This window comes from Nanorana parkeri, unplaced genomic scaffold (genome assembly GCF_000935625.1).
Source record: "Nanorana parkeri isolate BGI_ZX_2015 unplaced genomic scaffold, ASM93562v1 scaffold180, whole genome shotgun sequence".
Lineage (NCBI taxonomy): Eukaryota > Metazoa > Chordata > Amphibia > Anura > Dicroglossidae > Nanorana > Nanorana parkeri.
The window spans coordinates 54,329-81,824 of NW_017306448.1; the positions used below are offsets into that span (position 1 = coordinate 54,329).

Consider the following 27,496-nt stretch of genomic DNA (forward strand, 5'->3'; position numbering starts at 1 on the left):
TGGACTGTCTTCCGCCTTTGAACCTTCGCTGCCTGCCTCGACCCAGATTGGACATTGACTACCCCTCTTGGATTATCCCTAAACTTGTACCGCGTTTCTGGACTGTCAGCTGCTTATTGCCAGTGGGTTCCTCATCTCACTACTAGCTCCCTGGGACGTCTGACAACAATGGGGTGTGTGCCCATGCCTGTCTGGTCCTACAAATAACTGGATGTTGTTTTGTGGCTGTAAAAAGCTGGGATAAGTTGTAATAAACTGTAAATCCCTGTGAGGGTAGGCCTTTGTGTTTTCTATTGAATAAAAGTTGGGCAAAAAGCACTAAATTTACTCTTCCAAGTGGACTGAGTCCTTCAGAAGCTTTCTACTTGATGCTAAGCTTGCAATATGTATGCAATAATCATATGTATTCAAACAGGTCAATAACTTGCAATTTTTTTTTAAATAGTGGGGGTAGATATGGGTGCGGGTTAAACCAGCAATATCGCCTGCAGGTGTGTGTGCCTACCACATGAAAAAAATGAGGGGACCAGGAGGACGTTAGCCTTTCTTGTTAACGTCTCTTTTTTTATCCCGCTAAGGAGAGTTGGATTTGATAAGAAGACCATAGCAATCTAACTACCTAGCCAAGATTTAACTCACAGGTCAGAAGAAGATATTCTCATTCTCCTCTGCCCATTGACCTTGCCGCTGTGTCACTGCACAATAATTTAACAACAGAAAAAGAAAAGAAGAGAAAGAAAAAATTAGACAAATAACTCAAGGCTGAGAGTAAAACAGAACCGGTACCATATGTCATTTATGCTTGGAAAGAAAGTGTACTTATATTTCTCGATTAGAGGACACTTATCATATACCGGGGTAGAGGCAAGAGTATGACATGAGGGTTTTCCTTACACCTCTGGTCCACACACACCTGGAGTGGAGCACAGGGAGTGAAGGGGCAGGGGTGCCAAAAATCCAGTCCACAGATGCTTACTTCCAGAAGAAGACTTGACTGAGAGGTGCTAGTGCAGACCAATAGGAAGTTTGCTGAGAACAAGCAGTCTGGAAGACAGCAGGAAGAAAAAAAATGGAGTCCACAGGGAAGCTAACAGTGTACTTCAGAACAGCTGGTGGTTGGCAGTCGAGAAGATGGACAGCAGGCAGGGTGGAAGGAAAAGTCATAGTCAGGGAACAGGCCAAGGTCACACTGGGAAATCAGCATAATCAGGCTGTGGTGAGGAACAAGCTGCGGTCACACTAGGAATCAGCAGAGACAAACCACGGTCAAGAACTAGCTGAGGTCACACCAGAAGTCAGCAGAAACAAGTTGTGATCAGGAACTTGCCAAGGACAACAACAGAAATGCAAAACAGGCACAAGTCCAAGGGCAGGCCAGGAAAGCAACAGGAAAGCAGATCTCAGGGACAGGTTCAGGTACAAGTCACAGGTTAGTAACTAAAGACCATCCAGCAATTGCATACTTCAACTCTGCTCCTTAAATAGGCTTGCTTACACAAACATGCACACACACACACACACACACACAAGCAGCTAGCAATTACCTCTGTTCTGCATATTAGCGCATGGGCGTGACCTGTTCTGATGCCGTCCTTACAACACTCACCCCCTGTTTGAGCCCCTCATTAGACAAGACTTGCCTTGAAAGACAATTACTGGTTAATTTCCCTTTACAAAAGGAAACCTTATTACCTACAGCATGCGTGATCCACCACAAAGTTTTTGCTACCTCTGAATGTCACGCAGTTTAAGATTACCTAGTCACTGAATAGTAATTACGATAGGGTTCCAAACATTGTAAGAAATCTATCTGTGACAGCACTGTAGCAAATCATGACTTCCTGAAAGTTGGTATTGTCATATGAGGTAATATATGAGGCATGCCCACCTACCCAATATTAGAGAGGACAATTCAGGTTGCTTCAGCAATGCTGGCAGAGGGACTTTCCTTTTTAGCACTTATGTAACGGCATATATATTATTTTCCAATACAGGTCTACTTTACCATATTAGAGACTTGGCCTACTTTCTTGAAGGGAAAACATTTTATTTTCTGACGAAAATATAAGACATTTTCCAAATTTTCATTTTGGACACAAACTATCTATATCAACCTTTGTAACCTATTTTACATTAATGTAGAAAAACCAGAAGTATAGCTTTTTACTGAATATTCTTCTTCTGCTTCCTCTTACTTAAGGAGCGTACACATCCCCAAATTCACACAGACCAACTGGCGGGTTATCAGCTGATATTTCAAAATCAGTTCTGTCACCCTGCTGAAAACGAGTGACTTCTCCATTTACAGTATTTATGTATACATTTTCTTTTTACAAAAATATTTTGTAAATATATCTATTTTTACTTTTTGTTAAGTGCTTTCCTATGCTTTAAGTGAAAGCCTGCTTATGGAGCTCAATAGCTCAAGCTCAAATTGCATATGCAGCTGAAGGAGTCCGAGAAGTGACTAGTTCGATTCCCTTCCTTTTATATTTTTAAAGAAGAACTCCATGAGTGTAAAAAGTTAACCCTTACAGTGGGGCTACCTCTGCACGGCAAGGGATAACGGCACGGCAAGGCTTATGTTTCTCTATGTTTCTCTAGGCCGGGGCTCAAAGAAAAAATATTTATATACCTGATCCTCGCCAGTCCCCGCAGGTCTAAACCAGTGGCATGCAGTGCCTTCTAGGCTGGGTGAGGCATACCCCAGCCCGCCGAAGCTTTGCAGGTGAGGCTCTGCCATACCTGCCTCCCCTGACCGCACGTCCCTGGTCTAAACCCTGCTGTCGTCATCACGTCAATTAAATTACATAAGACAGGAGATAGGTATAGATATGAATAGATTTATAAAGAGATAGAAAAAGGTTTGTAATGCATACCCATAGAACTTTATTTTATACTGTAGATGCCAAATGTCCTTGGATTCGAGAGGTAGCCCTGTGATTTTCTTTATTATTGATAAATTAATTGATTTTATTATTATTTTCTTTATTGTATTTTTTATTAAATACAAGATATATTCCCATGAAGGGGAAGTGTTATGTAGGTCCAACACACTTCCTGATAACATTGTTGAGATAACTATGCATGCATGCTATCAGTACATTCATGTATGCTATCAGTACATTCATGTATGCTATCAGTACATTCATGTATGCTATCAGTACATTCATGTATGCTATCAGTACATTCATGTATGCTATCAGTACATTCATGTATGCTATCAGTACATTCATGTATGCTATCAGTACATTCATGCATGCTATCAGTAAATTTTTCTGCACTTATCGAACAGATATGACAAACACTTTCAACAGAATAATTAGCATGCCAAAAGACAACAAATAAAGGAAGTTCATTGTCAGGGTTTGCATACAGTAAATCTGTGGTCAGGCTATGGACATTCAAGTACTTATGTGGAAAGGGAGGCTGAGCCGCCTGAGCCTTGAAGGACTTCAATGCTTCTCTTGTGAACTTTCAAGCTAAATTGCTACACAGCACCTGCAACTACAGAGGTCAGTGCAGGCTTGTGTTCAATCTCCGGGCCATGGAGTCACTTTCATGCTCTGTGGACAGGCCTAGTAACATAGAAGGCTGAAGAAAAACACACACTGGAACGGGGAGAAGTACAGGGTCATGAATTCTCAGATAACATTTCACATGAGTGAAATGCTTTCCTCTACAATACTGAGATCTATGAAGTTCTCATGTGAACTCATGTGAACTCATGTGTTTGGGGGCTAGACAATGGAACCCTATTGCACTATATGTAGCTACATTTGTGTTCTGGAAGCCACTAAAAATGTGCCTATGTGCCAGCAGCTGATTCTTTTCACAGAGAGGGTCACTTTAAATAACATTAAAGAAGAACTCCAGACAATCTTAAAATGAACCCGTGCAGTGGGGCTACCCCCACAATGCAAGGGTTAATATCTCATCTTGGCCTCGGGGCCAAGATGAAGAAAATATATTCAACTGATCCTCGGTCCTGCGGTGGTGACCGCTCACCTTTTCTCTCCCTTTGCTTTGGTGGTGGTATGTCCCTCAGCATCCTCAAATCTAATGCAGCTGCATTAGACACGATGACCCCCTGGAGCCTGGGGAAGAAGAGGCTGCAGGGACCGTTCTAGCAACCAAGTGGGACGAGGGATCAGGTGAGTATATTTTCTTTATTTAGGTCCCTAGAACAAAACAAGCACTTAATCCTTGCAGCATGGTGGTAGCCCCATTGCAAGGGTTAGTTTTATTTGTAGTTCTTCTTTAATGCTTCCTTTTAGATTCTAAGCTCTTGTTAAAAGAGCCCTTCTAGACCTCCTGTATTGAACGGTATTGTAACTGTACTGCCGACCTCTATTTTGTAAAGTGCTGTGCAAACTGTTGGTGCTATATATGGTCAGGGCCAGATTAACATAGGGGCTACTGGAGAGCCAGTTCCCAGGCCCACCACTAAAAATAGGCTGGGATTACCTCAATATGCCTTATGGCAATCCAGGCCAGCTTGGCTGAACACAATCAGGCACAGGCGCCAGCGGCTCTTTAATCAGGCATATTAGGCGGGCTGCTCGCTGGGTCCTCATGGGGCCCCAGTGAGCAGTGTGCGGCCACCTAATTAGAGAGCCACTGAGCCTAGCACACCTTCAGCAGGTGAGACTGCGTCTCCAAAGATGACATGGTCCAGCATTCTTATGAGGTCCAGAAAAGTTATAGAACACTGCCTCTGCTACTTCCCATCCCACCGACCACCAGCACCATGAACATAATGCTCTTAATCTGGCCCTGTATACTTTAAATCCTGAAAAATAATAGTAATAATAATGCTCACACACATATGAATTTCATGTTTACATGAGGGTGGAACTTGTCTGGGGTGTAGAGGCAGAGCCAGAAACCACCAAGAACAATGCTCTGTATATATCAGACCTGAAGAGATGGCTCGATACGAGAGGAAAAAGTGATTGGGGGAAGAGGTGTGTTTATTTATAAAATGCAGTTTCGCTCTCAAAAGTAAAAATTTAAAAATAAATGACAGGAAGTAGTTTATATTCCCCGGCACGCAGATCGCCTCGCACCAACTCTATACTGTACACTTCTGTCAGGTCTCAGCACACAGTTGTACTGAGGAAAATACTTCTAATGCAGAATGGATAACTCAGAATTTAAAAATGGCAACTCCTGCTGCTGAACAACTAGATGCACAGCTGATACACATACTGTGCAAAGAATCAATATTACCTGCCAAATGTTCTATAAAGTGATGTACATAGATGTGTAATATACACACCCCAGCTATATATTGTATGGAGGGTGCCGACACTTGTTAGAGGCTCCAGTGCTGCATACTGCATGTCACAGCCCAGCCTTCCACCCGCTCTTTAAACCAATACTACTCGTATATACTTTACTGACAGTCACCCTGTTTTCATCCTGTATATGAGAATTTCCCTCTCCTGACCATCAGCCTAACAGTCACTCCCACTGCAAGCCTGATTTCTTAATTCATCTGACATGTTGCAGCTCAGCAGGGGCTGACTCGCAACTTTTAGCCCAGGGGGCAAGTACAACCCAGAGGCCCATGGTGCAGCAACTCTGCCCCCCTCCCGCTCTGCCACTTCCCCGCCTTCTCCCCGCCCATCTGCCTCTTTTGCCATCCATGTAACAGTAGTGTGAATGGTCGGGTGATATGAGGACTCCTAGTAGGTCCATGAAAGGGGTGACAGGCTGGGGGATGGTGCTCTCCTCCCACTGGGCTCCCTACATGGTTCTGGCCTTACTCCGCTCCATGTCCGGTACTTAGGCACTCTCGCCCACTGTAGGCCTTCGCTGGCTGTCCATGCTTCTGGGCTGTGAGCTGTGGGAGGATAGTGTCAAAAAAAGTAGTGTAGCCCCGCCCCGACGCATTTCGTCATAAAAAGACAACCTGCGATCCCCCTAAAGACGTCTTTTATGACGAAACGCGTTGGGCGGGGCTACACTTCTCAATACCACACACAACCAGGAAGTACAGAAGTTTTACTCACAAACGTGTGAGCGGCCGTTTTTATCGATTTTAATTGTAAGTGGCTACTTTTTTTGTTTAATAAAACGTTTGATCGACTACACCATGAGGAGTTGTCCCTTTTGTATTTTCTTGATAAAATACTGATCCATGCTATGAGGACGAGACGGCTGTAGGATTACCAACTGTCATCTCCTTCTGCTTATAAATATCTTGGTCTGGTGAGTGCGCATCCCAGAGGGGAGTTTGACGTGGACACTTCGGTGTGGGATTTGTTTTCATCATTAACACGTTGCTGACACTGGAAATTCTTAATTATTTTTGGATTCACAAATTATTTATTTCTGGACTCACATTCAATCAATTATTTAATTATTTCTGAACCCACTTTTATATACCTTTGGACTCATTTGCTATGTATCACTTTGATTGATAAGTTTGTGATTTTTTTATATATTTCTCATAATTTATATTTGATATTTTCATATATTTGATTCACTACTGATTATTACTTATTTTTAGTTGATATATTCAGTTTCCAATTCTATGCACTTTTGCACAACTTGAGACTTATGTTCACTGGCTATTATCGATGCTTATGATTATTAACACTCATTCAGCTAATTTTGTTAACCCTGATTTAATTCACTTATTGGTGACCCCGAGCGCTGCACACCCAGTTACATACCAAGCAAAGTGAAGTGTTTTATATATTTCCTTCCCTTTTAAACATGAATGCGGCATTCAATTCAGTTCACTAAAGTGCTCCTGTGTGGGGGAAAGATAGATAGATAGATAGATAGATAGATAGATAGATAGATAGATAGATAGACAGACAAATGCTGGTGAAGTATAACCTTTGCAATACCTTGAATTCTCTCATTCAGGGGTCAGCCACTTCAAGGCACGCTTGCCACTGTGGGCAACTGCAGCCAAAACTTTTTTTTTTGGGGGGGGGGGGGGGGGGGGGGGGGATAGTGAGATTCACACTCTGTATTTGTCCTGGTGACCATTACAGATAGTAACTCCAAAATTTTGGGTTGTCATCAGAACAGTAATAGATGGGAAATCTTCCAATGGGGACACTAGTTCCGTGTTGACCTCCATGGATTTCTCTCTATTTGGAGGGATTTCCTCTCACTTCATTGTTTTGATTATTGGACATGAGGTGAAGGGAAATCTCCCCAATGGGACACAAATGGCAAACAAATCTGACAGGAGCTACAACCCTCTCTTACTCTATCGAAAGCTAAACAAAGAAAGTTTTGGCTTTGGTTCTACTTCAAATTTCTTTGGGAGTCACTGTACACTGTTCATGGATTATCTACCTGGGTACACTACAGCAAAGTAACATCAGTAGATAAATAGTTTATTCTGTCCAACGTTTCGATGAATAACAGTCCTCGAAGTCCAAACATGGACTGCCATCTATCTAAATGCTGGACAGAATAAATTCCTGCGGTTTGGACGTACACTCCTGCTTAAGACCGGTGAGTGTCTCTACTACTTTCTAATTATCTACAAAATTATTTATTGTATCTCATTGAAACTGTAGTAAAGTCTGTTAAATATTATCTAGTCTAGTGAGTTTACCTAATTCTTATGTTTAAAGAAGGTGACCTTTGTATTATTCTCTGCAATGCCTAACTTGCCATTAGCAGTACAACTATGAGTGCAAAAACTGAAAATAAACTAACAATGTTATTCACAAAAAGGTGACGAGTTTTGAGAAGTCCGGAGGAGTGAACAGTCTAGGACAACATAAATTATTTGGAAACAATCTCCAATTCAGCTCACTTTCCAAATCAGCTATGTTGTCCAAGATTGTTCACTTCTCCCGTCTTCTCCAAACTCTTCACCCTTTTGTGAATAACTCTGTGTATGACTACGATGCAGTATTGTTCACTGTCACACTAGTTGTCTAATGTTTGAAAATTGACAATTAGTGTGGACAAAATTGCTGACCAGTGCTCTGATGGTTCATAAATGATATGGAAATTGGGTCAGACAGCAAACACCCCTTTACTTCCAGTCCTAAAGGAGTCATGAAGAAATGGGAGGGAAAAGTATTCTGTATGTCTCAGTGTCGGTCACACAGAGGGTGAAGGAAGTGCTCACAGCCCACACACACTCCTATCTACTGGCATTTAACTAGGGTTGAGCTCTGGTTTGGACTGAACCCTATCCAAACCTGAGCTCCTCTGAACAAGGACGTGTCATGGGCACTTCCACCCACTTAACTGGGCAGTGGGCCTTTTCTGCCCTGCAGCCGCATGTAAAAAGGGGGCAGAATGCTTGTGCTAATGTCATTGACCTTATATGGCCACACAGCCATGTCATTTACCAAGTATAGGCATGTAGCCATATAAGGTCAATTACATCAATGCAGCCCACCCCTTTACTTACGTCAAGCTGTGGGCGGGGAAATTTCCCGCCGGTAGCTGATTGTGTGGCACGGAAGACACTTCTTCAGGCACAAGGACTTGCATGGGGAGAGAAGCAGTTCTGATCGTCAGCACAGGTCCTAATACACATTGATTAAAGAAGATTAAAATCATATTAAAGTAAAAATGTTTTTAAGCTATTTCAAAGGCTGATTGAATCACTTACTATTTTAGTTTTGTTGATCTGATGTATGGTTGCAGAATGTACAGTACACACGTGCCCTGTAGGAACAGTGACTAATGCCATCTTTTTCCTTGTCCCTGCAGTGTTGTTCCTGTTGTAGAAGTATGGCTGAAATAAATTACTTTTTGTTCATGCTTATCTACTTCCTTTTTAGTCGTGGAGCTCTTCTTGATAAAAAAAAGCATTGTCATTTATTAGGAGAACTAGCCACTGGGTGGCACTGGTATGTACTGCTGCAGAGTCTTCCTAACTTTAGTGGGACAAGTGCCACCAATAGGGGCAGGACCGGATTCACCCTTCCTGCAGCCCCAAGGCCGTGTTCGGCAATGCCCCCCCCCTCCCCGCCGAGGGAATGCGGGGGCTGCGGGGTTGGTTTTAATTTTTTTATGGGTTTTTTTTGTTTCTCTCCTTCTTTTTTAACTTTTTTTATCACTTTTTTTAATTTTTTTTACTTTCTAAATTTTTATTTATCTTGTCATCTTTTACTTTTTTAATTTTTTTTATATTTTTCTTAATATTTTTTTTTACTTACTATTTTTTTACTTTATTTATTACTTTATTTTTTAATGTAATTATTATTACTTATTATTTTTTACTTTATGTAATTATTTTTTATCAATTGGTTTTTTTCACCTAACTTTATTGCTATCACACAGGAGCTAACAAGTTACTGTGTGATAGCATTTGGAGGTGACAGGTTCTCTTTAGTAAGCAAAACATGTGCCAACATGTGCCATGATACCTTTCTACTGTTTTAAGGTTCTCTTTATTGACCCCGTCACCTCCAATACAGGAGTTCTAGCAGAGCACTGTGCTGGAACTCCTGTGACAGGTGAGAGGGAAGAGCACAGCTCTCCCCTCTCACTGGCTACACGGAGCGGCAGGGTTACTTTTAACCCTGCCGCTCTGCTTACCGCTCTCCATTCTGAAGGCGGCGGCGAGGACGGAGCCGGGAGGATGCAGCATGGAGAGAGGTAAGTGCAGGGTAGGGAGGGGGCGGCGGGGGGAGGACGGATCGGCACTCTGATTACAAGTGTTCTCGGCGACATCGCCGAGAACACTTGTAAAGAAACAAGTAAGTTCTCCTTTTTTACATTTAGCTCTGCTTGTGCAAAGCAGGGCTAAATGTAGAAAGTAAATTACCGCCGGGCGCCCGGAACTCTATGTTCCGGGTGTCGGGTGATTCAAACCTGTGCCGCCCCTCTGCTCAGTGCAGCCCCGAGGCCGGACCTCGGTGGCCTTGCAGGGAATCCTGCCCTGATTAGGGGGGCTAATGCACGGATGTTTAACGTGTGGACATTGCAAGATACATGCGTTGAGTTAAGCAGTCCATTCATTCCTCAATGGGCTACCAAAGTACTATAACACGTATAACACTGAATATGCACAATTTGCTTCAAGGCAGCACACCATAACATACAGGTGCTTCACATCTGTGTGTTGTGATGCACTGTGCTGCATTGCCTGGGTGCATTGGGGTGCCATTTAGAAGGAATAGCACTTTAACACACTTTTCATGCAATTTGTTATACCACGCAGCACAATGGTGTGACTGATCCCTTTTCTGTGGAACAAAATCTTTGCAGGCTACATGTAGCAATATTGCATACTGCAATAGCTTTGTGTTTAACCACTTCAGCTCTCACACCTGTACACCCCCTATGGATCAGAGCCTATTTATTCGGCCATCACTTTGTCATTACTTTGGAACCAGTTCACACCAGCAAGCCACACTCCAATTACATTTTTTTTAACGTTCAGTTGGCACAGCGCAGTGCAATGTACTGTGTCGCACCTCTCTGCACTTGAAAAAAATATGGCATGTTGTTATATTTTTTTTAACACACACAACCACAATGCAGTTGTGTGAACTGCTCCCTTTGCAAATTGCCTTGTCTGTGCACTGGGGCTACGCTGGACAATAGTGGCCCTAACGCTTCTTGCTTGAACGAGCAATTTTGCGTTATTTAGTTTTTCGGGATTCGGGTCCGAAATTGAATTCGTTTCGGGATTCGGGTTAATTGCGTTTTGTTTTCGTTTCGTTCGCTGCAGCAAAATGACATTAGGGGGAAAAATGTTTTTATTTTTTTTTTACAGTCTGCAGAAGAGGAAAAAAAAAATAGATCTAATATATTACTGGATATTGAGTTATTATAGGTATATTAGGGATCAGAGATTGTTGATCCAGGAAATATCCGACTGCCTTATGGGATCTGGAAGGATTTTTTTCCAATGCTTTATAGGGGTTTTTTTTGCCTTCCTCTGGATCAACATTGGGTAATTGTGGGCATAGCGTACACTATAATGTAATGTATAATGTACACTAAAGTTACATTCTGTTTTGTCAAAACCCCATTGTTCTGAAGACAAATGCTCACTGAAAAGAAAAAAAGATCAAATGTATCCCTAGGCATGAAGGAAGTGGTGGTGGAAGAATGTGCAGTTTGGTAGTTTTTCAAATGTAATGTAAAGTATGTACGTTTCTAAGCCTCTAGCTGCTGTAATTGTAGGTCAGGTCATGGAAGGTAGTTTCCTTGAAATAAAAGAGCATTCTTCTCCTTTAGAAAAACATATTCATACCTATGCGGTAAGGGTACTTTTCACTACAGATATGTGTTTTTACCTTATTTAGATCTGTGTAGAATTTTGTTATCTCGGAAAAGTCTTCAGTTGCATCTACTATGGTAGATATAGACAGACATAGATGGACAGATGTCATACTGAGGGCGACAATTGCTGAGACTTCTGCCTGTCCTTGCTGAAATGGGCACACTACCACATATGTGATGGACAGGTGATGTAATGGACAGGTGCAGCACACTTGTGCTGAATGTTTGGATACCTTTTTGTCACCAAATAGTAGCAGTTGGTACTTGGTTGGGAAGAGCATTTCCAGAACTTTGGAAGATCTCTTTGCATTCTAACTAATTCTTCTAAGTATAGTTTGACTTTGTGTTTTCCGCTACGTTTAGCAGTCCCTATCAGGTGGGATATAAAAGTTTATTTGGGTTGTTTTTTTTTGTCCGAATAGCATTTAGTCATTATCATGTAACATGCATAGAAAGTTCACATGCCATTGGTTGTCCAGTATGCGCCAGGTCAAAAATCAATAGAGACCTTAAAGTATATCTAAAGCCAAACATATTTTTAATATAAAATATATTTATAAAGGGTAAGAAGTAGTTAAATCCCATGTCAACCTTTTTTTTATTTTCTTTGTTCCTTTGTGTAGATTTTTCCTCACTTCCTGACACAACAGGAAGTAAGAGAAAATCCCTCTAAAGTAAAAGAAATTCTCTTTTTGTAAAGATATGTATATCACCATTGGGATATTTCCCCTCAACTCCTATTGTAAAATTATAGATTTTTCCCCCCCCCTCACCTTCAGTTCCCATGACAATGATCCTGAGGATAACTATAGAAGGTGAATCTCCCCAGTGGGGAAATTTACCCTCTGTAACTGGTCCCTTTGTGCTCACTTCTTTTTTCATTTTTGTTTTTTCAGTTTTCAACCTAGTGGGACTAAGTCAGACTCCAGCCATATCCTGTCTTGTGGATACAACAGAAAGTAAGAGGAAACCTCTCCAAAGTGAATAAAATCCCCTCCAGTTGTCACTGGAACAAGAGTCCCCATTGAAAAATGTCCTCTCCATTACTGTTCTGGTGACTCCTTTTGGATCTTCCCATCATTTTCAGTCAAAGTGATAATGGTCAACAGGGCAAACAGAGAGGTTGCATCTCCTCAGCGGGAACAAATGCAACTATTAAAACCTTACAGGGTATTTAACACTTCCTGAGTCTATCCAAAACTAAAGAGAGAGGTTGTACGTGTAGCTATGTACACACTTTAATTTACTTTCAAATGATACACAAACCTTCTTTTCAGGATTTTACGTATGTGTCTGCTTCTCACAGTTTTGCAATTTGTGTTTCTCCTACAAAAAGAGGAAGCACTGCCTCCACCGAATTCAGCTTTCCTTAAGAATAAAACAAGTTTCATAATAATGTGCTGTCTAATCATCATGAGAATATCTCTCCATTTCTTGTAAACAGCCGGTGATAGATGGATAGGAGAGTTGGTCAGCTATGAGAAGAAAGATAGATAGTTGAGTCTATTCTACACAAGTGACACATGGGCCTTCATAAGTGAGAGCTAACTGCAATATTTCAGCAGCAGTCTTCTTTTTTACAAAAATATACAGCAGCATACCTAGTTAACGAAAAGAGAAGTAAAGCCAAACCTTTTTTGGCTTTAGTTCTATTCTGAGTCACAGGGGTAGAGTTACTAATTCACTCCTGTGACCCAAACTCAGCATATAGCAGGCTGCTGCATAGAGCTGTGCCACATCAGGGTAGGATCCCAACAATATTGTTAATATCCACCCAGCTGCCTGATTGACAGCTGGCTCTGCCTCTTTAACGCCAGATTCAGCTGTGCTCCCCTCTCCCCTGTCTGTGCCTCCAATGAGCACTTGAACAGAAAGGGTTGCAGGGACTCCCTGCAGGAGCGGTGACAGACAGTCTCACTTCTCTCTGCAGAGAGGAGATTGTGAGCTGAGCAATCAGCAGTTGCATGATCACTCAGTTGTCGATATAGAGCCAGAATGTGACAGCTGCAGAGTATTCCACTTCGGCTCTATTGGGAAAAATATATTTTACTCACCAGTACTTCTCCTTTAATCGGCTGCTTTATCATTTATTAACCCACAACAGGCCCCCTGTACATGTTGCATTACCAACAGTTGCTATGTTTCTATGTTTTTAAGATACAGTACATCAATGCCTGCATTAAAGTAGAACTTGACCCTTCAATTACTTTTAGGGCATGCCAACTGTCCAGGTTGTGCTTATTTCAGCTCTCAACCTTACTTTCAAGCCCTCGAATGGTGTCATACCTGATGACATGTGCAGTACCATGGCAACTGCAATCCAAATAGAGGCTAAGATGGCATCCTCCTTGGCTGTAAGGGTTAGGCGGGCATAGAATTTGTCTTAACACAGCAGAACGCTAAGCAGTTAAACCTTCAGCTGCAATACATGTGTGTGACCTGTTTTACATTGTATTGCTGTTCAGCCATTCTTTTGATCCATACAACCTGAAAGCACCCAACACCAGAAGGGGTAATACTTAGAGAATGCTATTCTCTGTTACAGCTCTACAGTTTCCTGTTTCGTCTGCTTAGTCTGAGCAGCTCAATTACCTTTCCTCTTTCTTATCTTACGCTAACTGCAAACGACAATAATCCAACTCCCAAATTATGCACCCCCACATTCAAAACCTCAAACTCAAGCAGGTACCCCTAACTTCAGCCCTCTCTCAGTGAAACTAGCTGAATAAAATCAATCAAGTTCTATAGACTTTCCACCCAAGATCTATCAACCAAAGGTTTCTTCTGAAGTTGGAAGGACCACATACACATCATGACCATTGCTCCGAAACGAAATTCGGACAACATTTCGGAGATTCGGATGTATCCGAATTACAGCTAAAACGAATGCAAACGAATCCGAATTCCCGATTTCCCGAAATACGTTAGCGGTAGTCTGGTCGAATTTTCATTTTTGGACGAATGTTCGTTTTTAAGCGGTAGTCCGGTCGAAATTTCATTTATGGGCGAAATTTAGTTGCAGCAATTTTTTTTTTTAGTTTGCAGAAGATGAAAAAAATAAAGCGTGAGGTTTCCCCCAATTCATACCAGACCCTTTAGGTCTGGTAGGAATGTTAGGAGGGACCCCCCCCCCAAGTTAAAACACAACAAAACAAATTTAATTTCGGACCTGAATCCGAAAAACTAAATAATGCAAAATCCGAATCAAAACGAAACTAAACTAAACACATTTTTTGCTGGTGCACATGTCTAGTGCTAACTATAAAATACTTTTTATGATAAAATGGATAAAAGGATCCTGAAGCAGTCAAATATGAGGGATAGTGGACTTCTTTACACTTTACTGCTTTCTATTGCATTGCTGAACCACACACCCCTATTGAAGTAGCACACCCCTGCATTGTGCTTTCATTACATGGATTCTTTTTGATCTGTGAGATCAGGAGCAAAAGGCAAATGAATACAAGGATGAGAATCCCATCTCACTCTATTTCTTGTGCCCTCCAAAGTGGGATTACTTCTTTTCTTTGTATGAAGGTGGACACAGCCCTGACTAATATACGAATGCCTTTATCATCATCATGAAATGAATGTTAATGAGATTAAATTAACTGGGCTGGCATGTGGCTTCCTAGACAACAAGCAGAGAAATAATTCTCACTAAACAAGATCTTTCATCATGTGACTGATGAAATGTCTAGGAAATACTGCTGAATAACATGTTAATTAGAAAGGATCAGTGACAAGCGCACGTCACTGAGTTGTGACACTGTTACTTAGAAGATTGGTGTTTTAATTTGAAAATCCCTACTGTGAATTTTCAATTTCAACAGGATTTCAGTTAGGTTTCAGGTAGGTTTAGGGTTGGCATAACCAGATAGGAAGATACTGGCAAGTCCTTAGAAGGGGAGACATAACCGATTATAGGGGGCCCATAACAAAAATTTGATGGGGCCCATCCGCAATAATTGGCAGTGTCAACTGGGACAACATTGTCATTAACCTCAACATTAAGTATGTCTAAATGAAGGCCATGGAGCAGGAGAACTGTCCACATAGTTAGCATACTACCAGAGAACAGTGCTGAGGATATAAGTTATCCAATAAGAGTGGGGGGCAGTGCAGGAAATTCACTTTTAATCTAAATTTCCCGCTAACTACTGTGCTCCACCAATCTTGTTCAGCAAGCATGTGCTCAAAGTACTAGACTCATAGTCGTTAAAGAAAAAAAAAAAAAAGAAGAATGGTTGTAGCAATAATAATAATAATATTGTATATTATGACATAGTTGTTAATGATCATACACACAATTACTCTATTTCCCTAATACTAACTTCCTAAAGACATACTTTCACCTTGCCCATGCAGGGAAAAGTGATAGTGCCTATGCAAAGGGCATCCCTTGACCCCCGTATTAGCATATTATTCAGGGGGACATGGGTGCCCGAGTCCTCAATGGTGCCAGCGGGTGCCTTTCTTACTCCTCACTAGTGCCAGTGGGAATCAGAGGAAAAGACTCAGATTAACATTATGTAGAACACTGTTGCTGACCTGCTTGACTGTCATGTTAATCCAGAGGCTTTAATGTTTTTCGACATACAATGGTACCTCGGTTCACGAACCGAATTGGTCGCAAACCGAATCAAACTGTGATCAGACCGCGATCTCGACTAGAGGAAGCCACGGCCAGTGTCAGAGCAGGGAAGATGGCTGCGGTTGTGTTAGTCACCCGATGCAGAGTTTGCGAAGCAAAATTATGCCAAACTCCCTGTTCGCGAACCGAATTGTTCGTGAACAGAAGCGTTCATGAACCGAGGTTCCACTGTACTGATTTAGAACAAGCATCCAGACCAGAATTTCTGACTTCTTTGGTCTTTGGTCTTTGGTCTAGGTGCTCAACTCAGCATTGAAGACAGTGGCAAACAGGTAGCCACATTTTCAGAAGAATAGTCAGCAATGGCAACCCCCATATTCCTTTTATTACAGGTTTACGTTAAAGAGAATCTGCAACTTGGGCCGTCCAGGTTTCACTCCCTACTACTCTGTTCCTCTGTCAGAGCTGTGAGTTTAATCCCAATGTAAGCTGCACAGGAGCTTACACTGGGTTATTGATCTTGTTCCCTCCCTTATGTGACACAGGTGTGACACCTGTGTAAGCTCTAAGATATTCCATGCATATTTGTACATGGAAATAAAAGAAATTAACACCAAGACAGTAAACAGCTGTTGATTTTATATGCTTAAAGGAGAACTATGGGGGTTAAGGCTTTTCCCCATAGTTCTCCTTAGGGTAACGGGAGGACACAAACTAGCGTCATACCGTCACCCTAGGCTCAGTATACCGCGAGCTGTTGCTCGCGGTATACTGAGACGCCGCAGTATACCGCGAGCAGCTGCTCGCGGTATACTAAGACGCCGCAGCTGAAGCGGATCCCGACAATTATGTCTGGATCCGCCCAGCTGCGTGACTAACAGCTGGCTTTGCCTATCTAGAGGCAGAGCCAGCTGTACCTGCCCCCTCCCCCGTCTGTTCTGCCAGACAGCGCTGGCGGATCGGAGTAGGGAGGGGGAATACAGCCCCTCCCCTGTCACGGCAGATAGCTGTGACAGGATCGAGAGGGGAGCGAACGACGGTATGTGTTCGCTCACCTCCCGATCTACTGAGCCGACCTGGGAGACTGAGCCGACCTGTGACAATTTCATTGTCACAGGTCGGCTAGAACTATGAGGTGAGTGAAAAGCACTCCCCTCATAGTTCTCCTTTAATGTCATACGTGTGTTCTGCACGTTCCGCTATTTCATACATGAGGAAGCTAGGCAGCCTCCACAAACAGGACTATTGGATGGAAATTCCCTTTGATATGACTTGTAGCTTATTTATGTGCCTTTGGCTATTTGATGCGACATGGAACTGTAAGAACAGGAAGCTTGTAAAAAAAATATACAGCAGTCGCGGTGACAGACCCCAGAAAAGAGGAAGCTTGTATCACCAGAGGAAATAAGTTATGGGCAGTTCTGTTTCTCTTACTTGACCAGCTATTTGTTTCTGAGAGGCAGGCAAGACACACAACTTATCTGTCATTGCTGCTGTGCAGTTACACTTTCCAGTATGAGTTTGGTCTTTGAAATCTGGATTTTACTCTGATGGCGACATCTATAAGAAGATCTAAGTCTCTCGCCGTGTCCGTTGAAAGAAGAGTCATGTGTCGAGTGGAAGTCAGGTTTGTGACGTTGCTATTGTTATGGGATATGCAGCATTTCTGTTGTGTTGGTGGATGTAAATGGTCTGGTGAAGCGTCCCTGTGGACTAATGTTACTGGTTTGGCTCTGTTCACTTCTAAGGTTTCTATTGTAGTTTAGAGCATGCTTTTTTTTGTTTATTGTGCAGCGTGAGATGAGCAATTGCACAATATATTGTGAGATATTAAGAGAAAAGGACCTAAGGCAGGGGTGCCCACAATTTTTTTGTTACGATCTACTTTTCAAATGACGAGCTACATGAGATCTACCAACGGAAAAAAAAACCCTCTCTCTCTCCTGGCTGTCTTTCCTCTCTCTCCTGGCTCACCTTGCTGTATTTTGCAACAGGCTGTGTAAACTAATATTCTTTGATGTAATACATAGCACTTCAACCACCAGTATCCACCAGAAAGGTGTCAGGGAGCTTGGCTCAGCAGACTCGGGCTAATAGGTAATCATGTGTGCACAGCTAAATAAATATACCAAAATGGAATAAAGGGGCCACCATTCACACCCTTCGTGAACTACCAGCATCAGCTTTGAGAGCTACCGGTAGATCACCATCTACCTAATAGGCACCCTTGACCTAAGGTAATCTGTGTTCCTACAGAGGCCCATGAGGCCCATGATCTGTGTTCCACCAGGAGGCCAGGTGATCAGAATTGAGGCCTGCAATGTGCATCTGATCATGTAGAGAGGCCAGGGCCCAATAAACAGGTACAACTGTTTGGTTTTTGGTGTGTGATTGGATGCACTGGTGCTGATATTATCAGAGAAACCAATGGAGATGGCCATGGCAGTCAGGGCGCAGCTGGAGTGAATGAAGACAAGACTGATAAGGTGTGGAACATAGCGCAGAGGCAAACTGGGCAACTGCATTCGAGGGTGCAGCATACTGTAAAAGTGGATGGGTTTCACCATGTCAAGATCGCATGCATATGTCTGGAGGATCTCTGGGGGGCATCACAGGCTGACCAAAACTGTTTACTTGCTCCAAGGGTCATTTCCAGTCTTTGCCATTTGGTATCAGGTCTTTGTTTAGGATGTAGTGATTGTGTGATCAAACTGCAAACATTTAATCCCAGACACGACAGTCCAGTATTTGGCCTTTACTTTAGGTGACTGCAAAGTCTTATTTAATGAAGTAAAACTTTCCCATTCAAACTTTTAGGGCCCAAATACCATTTAACGATAGGGTTTGTTGCGGTAAAATGTGCATTATCGAAAAACACATAACAGTGCTATTTATTTTGAATGGCACCCCAATGCACACAGTGCAGCTATGACACACATACATTGCAGCACACCACAATGCGTGATAACGCACACTGCCATACATTGTAGTGCAATGCGTTGGAAAAAATGTACATTTTATTTGTATTGTTCTTGTGTGTTGCCAGCACAATCTAAATGAATTAGCTGCCTGAACACATTGCACATTAACGTGTGACACAACGCGCGTTAACGTAACGCAAGAAAAGGCAAAGCGAATCCAGTCTTAGGGTCCCCACACACCTTACGATTATCGTACGATAATCGCGGGAAATCCCGGGAATACGATGATCGTAAGGTGTGTGGAAGCCGTGCGACCTCTACTACTGTAAGGTCGCACGACTTTAAACTTACGGACATGTTCGAAAACCCGCCGAGCATCGAGTTCGAAAACCCGCCGAGCATCGGCGCTTGCTCGGCATCGTACGCCGAGCAAGCGCACACTGCCCGTTCGGCATTGCGGTCATCGGAAGCCCGCCCCTCGGGGGGCGTGGTTTGCGATCATCACAAGTACTATCTGCCTATGCAACATAGGCAGACCGTACGTTTTTTTAAGTACCTTACAACCATCGCAAGACAGAAGTCTTGCGATGGTTGTAAGGTGTGTGCCCAGCCTTACTCTCCATCTGCTATTTTCCGGGGGAGATTAGAATCCACCTGGTTGCCACGAGACAACATATCTTATTTTGATGAGCTTGATGAATGAGGCCTAATAGAGAGCCTCCAGATTATTTTTAATTGCTTAAATGATTTTAATTTAAAACAAGATGTTAAGATTATTTCAGACCTTACTGTGAACGCTTTATTGTGCACATTATTGAGAATGAGCACATTTTGGAGGGGTTGCTATGGGTGATTTGAACTTAAGAATAACTCCTTTTTTTTGTAACAAAAATTCTTAAAGCTGAACTCCAGAGTAAATATTGTCTAAACACAAGAGGCATGTGTATTCCCACTTGAATCTTGGTGAGCTTTGTGCAATTATCCATTGTGAAACTTGGAGCTTCCTATAATAAAGACCACTCACTACTGCTCTCTCTTCTTGTGCAGGGTGACTGGTCTTGTCTCCGCCCCCTCCTGTAGTTTTCTGCAGGCAGCCTGTAGTGGATGGGACTGATGGACACCCCCCCCTCCCCCCCACAGCTCTGCTCTCTGCCAAAGTTATGTGGAGCTCAGAGATTATGTCAATGCTTCTTTTATAGGCTAATATGTGGATCTGCAATGCAAACAATGTGGATTTACATCGTCTGTTACTATTGAGGAAAATTATTTAACTGAAAGTTTTTGTGCTGGGAGTTCAGCTTTAAGGCCCCATTCACACCTGACCGTTTTGTAGCGCGTCCTACGCTCGATGAACGCTCTACAAAACGGTCAAAAAAATAAATAGCATTGTAGTCAATGGTATCGTTCCCACCTGTCCGTATTTCCGCCCGTCCCGAACGCACTACAAAACGGCCCACGCATGAAAAGGTCCCGGAGCGTTTTTTGCTGCGTATTGGTCCGTTTTGTAGGGCGTTTTCCATTTGTATACTGCCAAGTAGCCTTTGGAATCGCGCGACGGTCGCGCGACTTTTTTACCGCGAATCGCGGTAAAAAAAACGCGTGACGATCGCGCGACAGACGCGCATATTACAATACGCATAGGTGTGAATGGGGCCTAAGTGCGGTAATTCCTAGCAACCCCCTCCAAAATTTGAGACCGTTACAAAACGATTTCCAATTGGTTGCTCTGGTTTATTGCACTTGGAACAGGAACTTTGCTGAATAAGACTGTTTGGTGGTTTTGATGCAGCTTTATAGAACGATTTCCAATTGGTTGCTCTGGTTTATTGCACTTTGAACAGGAACTTTGCTGAATAAGACTGTTTGGTGGTTTTGATGCAGCTTTATAGAAGAATTCCAGATATGCAAAAAGTTAACCCTTGCAGTGGATTTACCCTTACACTGCAAGGGTTAACTGCTAATTTTTTTTCTAGGGGCTCATATAAAAGAAATATACTCACCTGATCCCCGCAGCCTCTTCTCTCCCAGACTCCAGGGGTCTAAACTCCCCTGACCTCATCACGTCCAATACAGTCCATTGACTTGCATTGGACGTGGGGATGCAGAGGGATATTCCACAGCCGGGGCGGAGTGGGAGAGAAGCGAGTACTCACCACCGCAGGACCAAGGATCAGGTGAGTGTATCTTCTTTACTCCAGCCTCTAGACTAAAATGAGCAGTTTTCCCTTGCAATGCGGAGCACCACTGCAAGGGTTAACATTTTGCATGCCTGGAGTTTTACTTTAATGCTGTATGTCCAGTTAATTTATTTAATGGTGGACAAAGATTTCTGCTAAGGTTTTTTATCATGGAAACAGAGTATTAGAGTTGCTAAACATATGATAGAATATTGTATCATCTTGTCTGGTGTGGTGACCTGAAAATAAAACTCTCTGTTTAATGAATCCAGAAATATTCTGTTGTTTTTTTTTAACTTTTATATAGGGTTTTGCAATGGTTTCCAATCACTAGCATTATTTTACCCCCACCCAAAACAATAATAAGGGTTTTGTGGCAATGTACAGCTACAAAATGATACTATGATACAATACCATTGTGATATCAGCCTTGCTGTCATTGGTGTCACATGACTCATTGTATAAAACATTTCATAATGATGGAAGATGTAACTACCAGTGCGAGCAAACCACACTTGATATGCAAGTCATAAGTGAAGCAGCACAATGAAAGGTGCTTGATAAGAAAAATGATTCCCCCCATTGAGAAACAGGATGATTGTAGTAGCCGCAAAAAAAGAAAAAAAAAAAGGCCAGCAACTCATCAGTTTATAACCAGCTAGAGGTGTAAATAGAAAGAAGCATTTCTCTGTAGGTGGTTAACAAATTCTGCAGCATCCATTGCCAGTAAAAGAAAACGGAGGTGGGAGAAATATGGACACAGTAAATGCTGACCTGTTTCTGAACATGCTAGGTGCCCGGCTGTCCCTGGCTTAAATACTTTCTGGATCACTGATCCGGGGTAGGTACACTACCTGGCCAAAAAAAGTCACCGCCTGGATTCCGGGCAGTGTTACGATCTGGGGTTGCATCAGTTGGTCAGGTCTAGGTTCAGCAATGTTATGTCCCAAAAAAATTAGGTCAGCTGCCTCCCTGAATATACTGAATTACCAGGTTTTTCCATCAATGGATTTTTTCTTCCCTGATGGCACATTGGGCATATTGCAAGATGACAATGCCAGGGTTCATCGGGCTTAAATTGTGAAAGAGTGGTTAAGGGAGCATGAGACATCATTGTCACACATGGATTGGCCACCACAGAGTCCAGACCTTAACCCCATTGAGAATCTTTGGGATACTGGAGAAGACTTTACGCAGTGGTCTGACTCTCCCATCATCACTACAAAATGTTGGTATATAATGAATACAAATCTGGATGGAAATAAATGGTGTGACATTGAATAAGCTCATTAAAACAATGCCACAGCGAATGTGTGCCGTAATCAAAGCTAAAGGAGGTCCAACAAAATATTAGAGTGTGTGACTTTTTTTGGGGCCAGCCAGTGTATTATAACAAGTGAAGTCAGTGTGAGATCAAACCTGCTGATCTGCATAGTTGTTCACAGTCAGTGATCAGAGGATCAACATGTTAGTCATGCATTTGCAGAAGGAGGGTTCTGCTATGGCAGCTTACAAACTTCCATCAGTACAGAGCTCCTTTAAAATGTTGTTTCTAGAATCCAGAAATGTGATGATATCCACACACTAGGTAGCAGCCACAAACACGACCATGCATGCACACCGTAATATCTACGCTGCCACCACGTGTCCAGGATATCGCTCGTAGACATGCTGGGAGGTTCATTGGCTCCTGTTTAAATTGGCTCTAATATTTGTGCATGGGAGAAACGGACCTTAGATTGTAAGCTCCTTGGGGCAGGGACTGGCATGAATGAATAGTATGTCAAAGTGCTGTGTAAATTGTCGGCGCCTGTATTAATAATAAAAAAACAGAGGCCTTAGTTGCATGCATTTGCAAATATATTTGGTACCAATAACGCAATATCAATTCATCTCTACTGTAATCTATGAGAGCTCAGCCCTGCAACATGCAGAAAGGGCTAAAGCAAAGATATAAGAAGTCCCCTTTAAAGATCGGTTTTACGAATGAAATTGTTCAGTCTTTAGCAGAAACCTTCTTATGATTACCAAACAAGTTAATATTTTCTATCAACTTCATATTTATTTTTATATTATCAGACCAACCTGCTGGAAAATTGATCTCTCTGCCTGAAATTGAGCAATGCTGACATTTTAGGCCCGGTTCACACCTGGGCGTTTTGTAGCGCGGTCAAACGCTCTGCAAAACGCTCAAACACCGAAATCCCATTATTTCCTATGGGTATGGTTCACACCGGGCGTATTACAGGCCGTATGAACGCGCTACAAAACGTCCTACGCCCAAAGAAGTACAGGAGCTTCTTTGGGGCGTTTTTGTCGCATGTTTTTATTGGGATACAGCCAAGTAGCCCTCAGAAACACGCGTTTGTCGCGCGTTTTTTTTACAGCAAATCACGACAAACGCGCATATTCGATAGCCTAGGTGTGAACCCAAGTGCTTGTTATCTCTCAGGGGTTAGCAAGGCTTACTGCACTAGGAGCTTTTATCTTTGCTGAGTTATCATTACTAAAATTTAGACCAATTCTTGCTAAATTTAAATGCAAGCCGTGGATGGCCCTGTTGGAGTCCATCTGCCTCAAAAAATAATCAATTGGAAAATTGAAGAAGTCGGTTGGAAAATTGTCGGCTGAATAGCCACCGCAACCAATCCGATCCAATCGTGTAGTCAGAAGGGCGCAAGTGTCGGCTGTCTGAGTTCACTAGCCAGCGGGGAAGATTACTGCAGGGTTAACTGAGTCCCCTTTTAGGTGAACTCTACATGTGTATGGCCAGCCTTACTTGCACAGACGACATCTGGAATGCAAAGCTTGCTATAGAAACTCGAATACGTTGCATTTACCATGACCTTTGCTAACATTGTGGTCTATTCAATGTAGAAATTGCGTTGGAGGCTTTTTATCAACAACATCCTGACTTAGTTTCTTTCCCAGGCATTTATAAACTTCTAAACACCCACTTTTCCCCAACATGTTTCTAATTCTGTTTCCTCTGGGTTTTTTGTTTTCTAGCCGCCTACTCATCACCTGAGCTAAATTTAGCAATCATCAAAATGAGTGGGAGGCACAAACCATTGTATATCCTTGTATACCATTGTATGTTATTGCATTGTACGGATCTAAAAACGGCATTCTTTGCTCCTTTGTGCACGAGTCCTAAGAGGGCAGATCTCCAACACAAGTTCCAATGTTACAAAGTTAGCCTGGTCCCCAGACAATCTCTGAGCACTCACAGCAGAGCACTGTGTAGAGAACAGCCAAGGCAGCTGTGCAGACGAGGCAGCAGGAAACAATATTACACTGGAAATAAAGTGGCCGCGTGTATGTGGCTGACAAGTGAATCAGACTTACGGGTACTACACACTATTTACCAGAATTGCCAGCGCTTTGGGTAATATACGATGCATAGAAAGTACAGGGTGAAACAAAAGGTTGTGGCATGAAGTGTTTGGAGGATGGAAAGCTTTAAGGGTTAGTTCACCTTTAACGACATCTATAAAACAGGTCCATATGTTTTTAAGATTTCACTTTATATTAAAAATGATAAATTACATTTAAAAAATGCTTCCTATTTTTAAAGCTGCTGCTGCTACCATGGGCTTCCCCTCTCCACCTGCCACATAGACAGGACAGACTGACAGTTGGATGACTGGCCTCAGCCCCTCAGAAATGAGCACTTGGCTATGAGAGCGGACTGCACATGTGGTATTAGGCAAGCCGAGTTCTTGTAGCTGAGTGCTCCATTGTGAGGGCAGGGACATTCACTTTAATGAGGCAGCCGGAGGCTGTTGCCTTGGGTACATCTCTTTGGGTCACACAGGGGAGGCGGCAGGCATAGGGGCATAGTTGATGTAAAGTTGGAGCTGTGCTGCACAATGCTGTCCCCGGTTCTTAAGGGGGGTAGTGAGATGTGTAAGGGCCATACAAATCTCCCTGCTCAGCTGTTAACAACCTGGGATGCTCCAGCCAGCGTCCCACCCAACTCCAGGCAACCAGTGACGTCGCTGGTTGCCAGGAGCTGGGTGGGACACCGGCCAGAGTGCCCCATATCTGCAGAGGGCAGCATCACTGTTGTGCACTGAAACCCCCACATACACATGGTAAAAAATCTAGGGACACCACTGCATGAGGGGAAAAATTCTAGGAACACCACTCCATGAGGAAAATTCTAGGGACTGCATGGGGTCACGCATCCAATGGTCAGATGAATGGGCTGCATCGAAGAGGCATGTGTATTCTTACTTGAAACTTGGTGTTCTTTATGCATTTCTTCCAAATCTTTACAGTTATTCAGTGTGAAACATTGCATCTGTGTAGGAGCTTCCTTTAATAAAGACCTGTCACTGCTGCTCTCTCTACTTGTGCAGGGTGACTGGTCTTGTCTCCGCCCCCTCTTGTAGTTTTCTGCAGGCAGCCTGTAGTGGGTGGGGCCTGCTGGGCCCCTCCCACGGCTCATCTCTCTGCACAGCATAGTCATGATGTCACTGCTACTTATACAACGTAATAACCAGGTTTGTAAAAATATTTGTGGCACACAAGAGATTAATAGCCTGTGTGGCTATTGAGGAATATATTTGTTTGCCCGCAGTGCAGCTTTAAGGTAATGCAGTGCAGCTTTAAGGTAATGCACTTTAACATGTGACATAACACGCACCATAATAACAATGCATATAAGAGGCCCTAACAGATAACCATATGACTGATCAATGAGATGTTACATTGCTCCTGTACATGTCAGGCAATCAAATAATTAAGCACCTGGAAATGGACCACATGCAAGAATTCGGAGTAAATGAATCAGAAATCGCCTTTTCAATGGAAACTGTTGAAAGGTGAAATCTGGTTGGCTGCTCTGGGTTACAGCAGTTTGCTCATCATCCGGGCCCAGCATGAGGCCTCACTGGATAAATCTTTTCATCTAGCATTTTACCAGTTAGTTCACAGTGAATGTCTCGTGGGATAACAATGCTTTTCATTTGAAATGAAAAAAGGAAGCCGCTTGTCTTTGAATGGGAGTTGATTTTCATGTCACGTCCTAGTAAAATCCAGATATAAAAATAGAAAGAAAGGAAGTATCCATTGCTTCCTTTGATGGTACTCCAATGGGGTATCCTGCTGATTGAAAAAAAATCTGAGTACAGTGATTTCAATTGGAATTAGCAGACACATGCTCATCATGCAAGGTACACTTATTTCATTTAATAAAAACTGCTAATTAAATGCTACAAAAAATTAAAAAAGGGAAAAAAACACCCATCTTTGGCTTTCGTCTTCTTCATGTAGACATCGGTTAACTCACTAAAGTGAATTTGTTTTTCCTTTTTTCTTCTGATATTCTTTTTTTCTTTTGGAATCAAATTTTGAAAACCAACTTTATTAAATATGTTCAAATGTATCAGGATCTTCCTCACAGTGGCATGAACACGCTGTATCTACATGGAGTCAGGTCCCTGGATAGATGGTTGATGGTTTTATGGACTAGTGATGTCCTGACTTGTTGCCCTTTACAATTTTCTTTCCTCCATATGAAATGGTATAGTAGAGGTAACTCATTATGCCAACACCAACTAATACTTCTTGATAAACTTTTCTGTGGTATGACTTTGACAAGAACCACCAAACTGCAAAAGCATTTCCTACCATCTTGACATCTCTGCTGCATAGTCCAAGCAAGGAAAGTCACAGCATCGATCTGTACAGCATTCTTATTTTTTTAGCTTTTAGTTAGTAGTTCATCACACATCAGTCTGCTGACCATTAAATACTAAAATAACTGAAAAAATATTTACCTTTTGGCTTCTGGCCTCTTCATGTAGGAATCATGACCTCACTGAAATAAAAGTGACATTAAAGTCAGATTTCCCCCCCCCCCCCCACGCATTTCCCCCCCCCCCCCCCCCTCCCAATTCTGCTGTAGTGACTTACCTTAAATGATGCCTCTTTATTCGATCATCTTTTTCTTTACTGTCCTTTTCAGGTGTCCCTCCAGTGCTGATGCGGGTCTCTCTCAGACTCTTCTCTCATGTCCCACAGTGTCTGTGCGGGTGCACGCTGCTCCATAGACTTACCTTGTGTCTCTCCTCGTCTCCCGGCCGAACATCTGAAGTGCGCATGCGCCCGCCCCAGGATCCTTTGCGGCTGCCCGAGACTCTTCAGATGTTCGGACGGGAGTGCGCGGCGAAGACACAGGTAAGTTTAAACCTGTTTCAAACGGTTTGGGTTTTTTTGGAAGTTTTTGCATATATCTACTGCTTGCTAGCAGTAGAGGCTTGCTAGTAGTAGATATATGCAAAAAAAGGTGAGGGTTTAATAACCCTTTAAGAATTGTTTCCTTTTTTCTTTCTAAATTTTGTATTTAGCTTTGAATTAGTGGTACATCATACATCAGTCTACTGACCATTAAATGGTAAAACAAAAGTGAATAAAAAGAAATAAAAATGCTTTTGTCTTTGGGTTTTTAGGCCTCTTCATGTAGGCATCAGTGACCTCACTAAATTAAGTATTTTTTCTACTATTTTTATATATATATATATTTATTTTTTATATATATATATATATTTTAGCTTTGATTACTG

At 42.5% G+C, this 27,496-nt stretch overlaps 1 protein-coding gene across 1 annotated transcript in view; it reads left to right on the forward strand.

The window, feature by feature from the left end:
- Window positions 1–17,303: 17,303 nt before the first annotated feature.
- SH3BP2 (SH3 domain binding protein 2) overlaps window positions 17,304–27,496 on the forward strand; it is a 42,852-nt gene continuing 32,659 nt past the window's right edge. Inside the window, exon 1 of the mRNA XM_018554957.1 lies at window positions 17,304–17,453. Coding sequence (XP_018410459.1) covers window positions 17,377–17,453 — 77 coding nt within the window. The 5' untranslated portion in view covers window positions 17,304–17,376. The remainder of the gene's footprint in view (window positions 17,454–27,496) is intronic.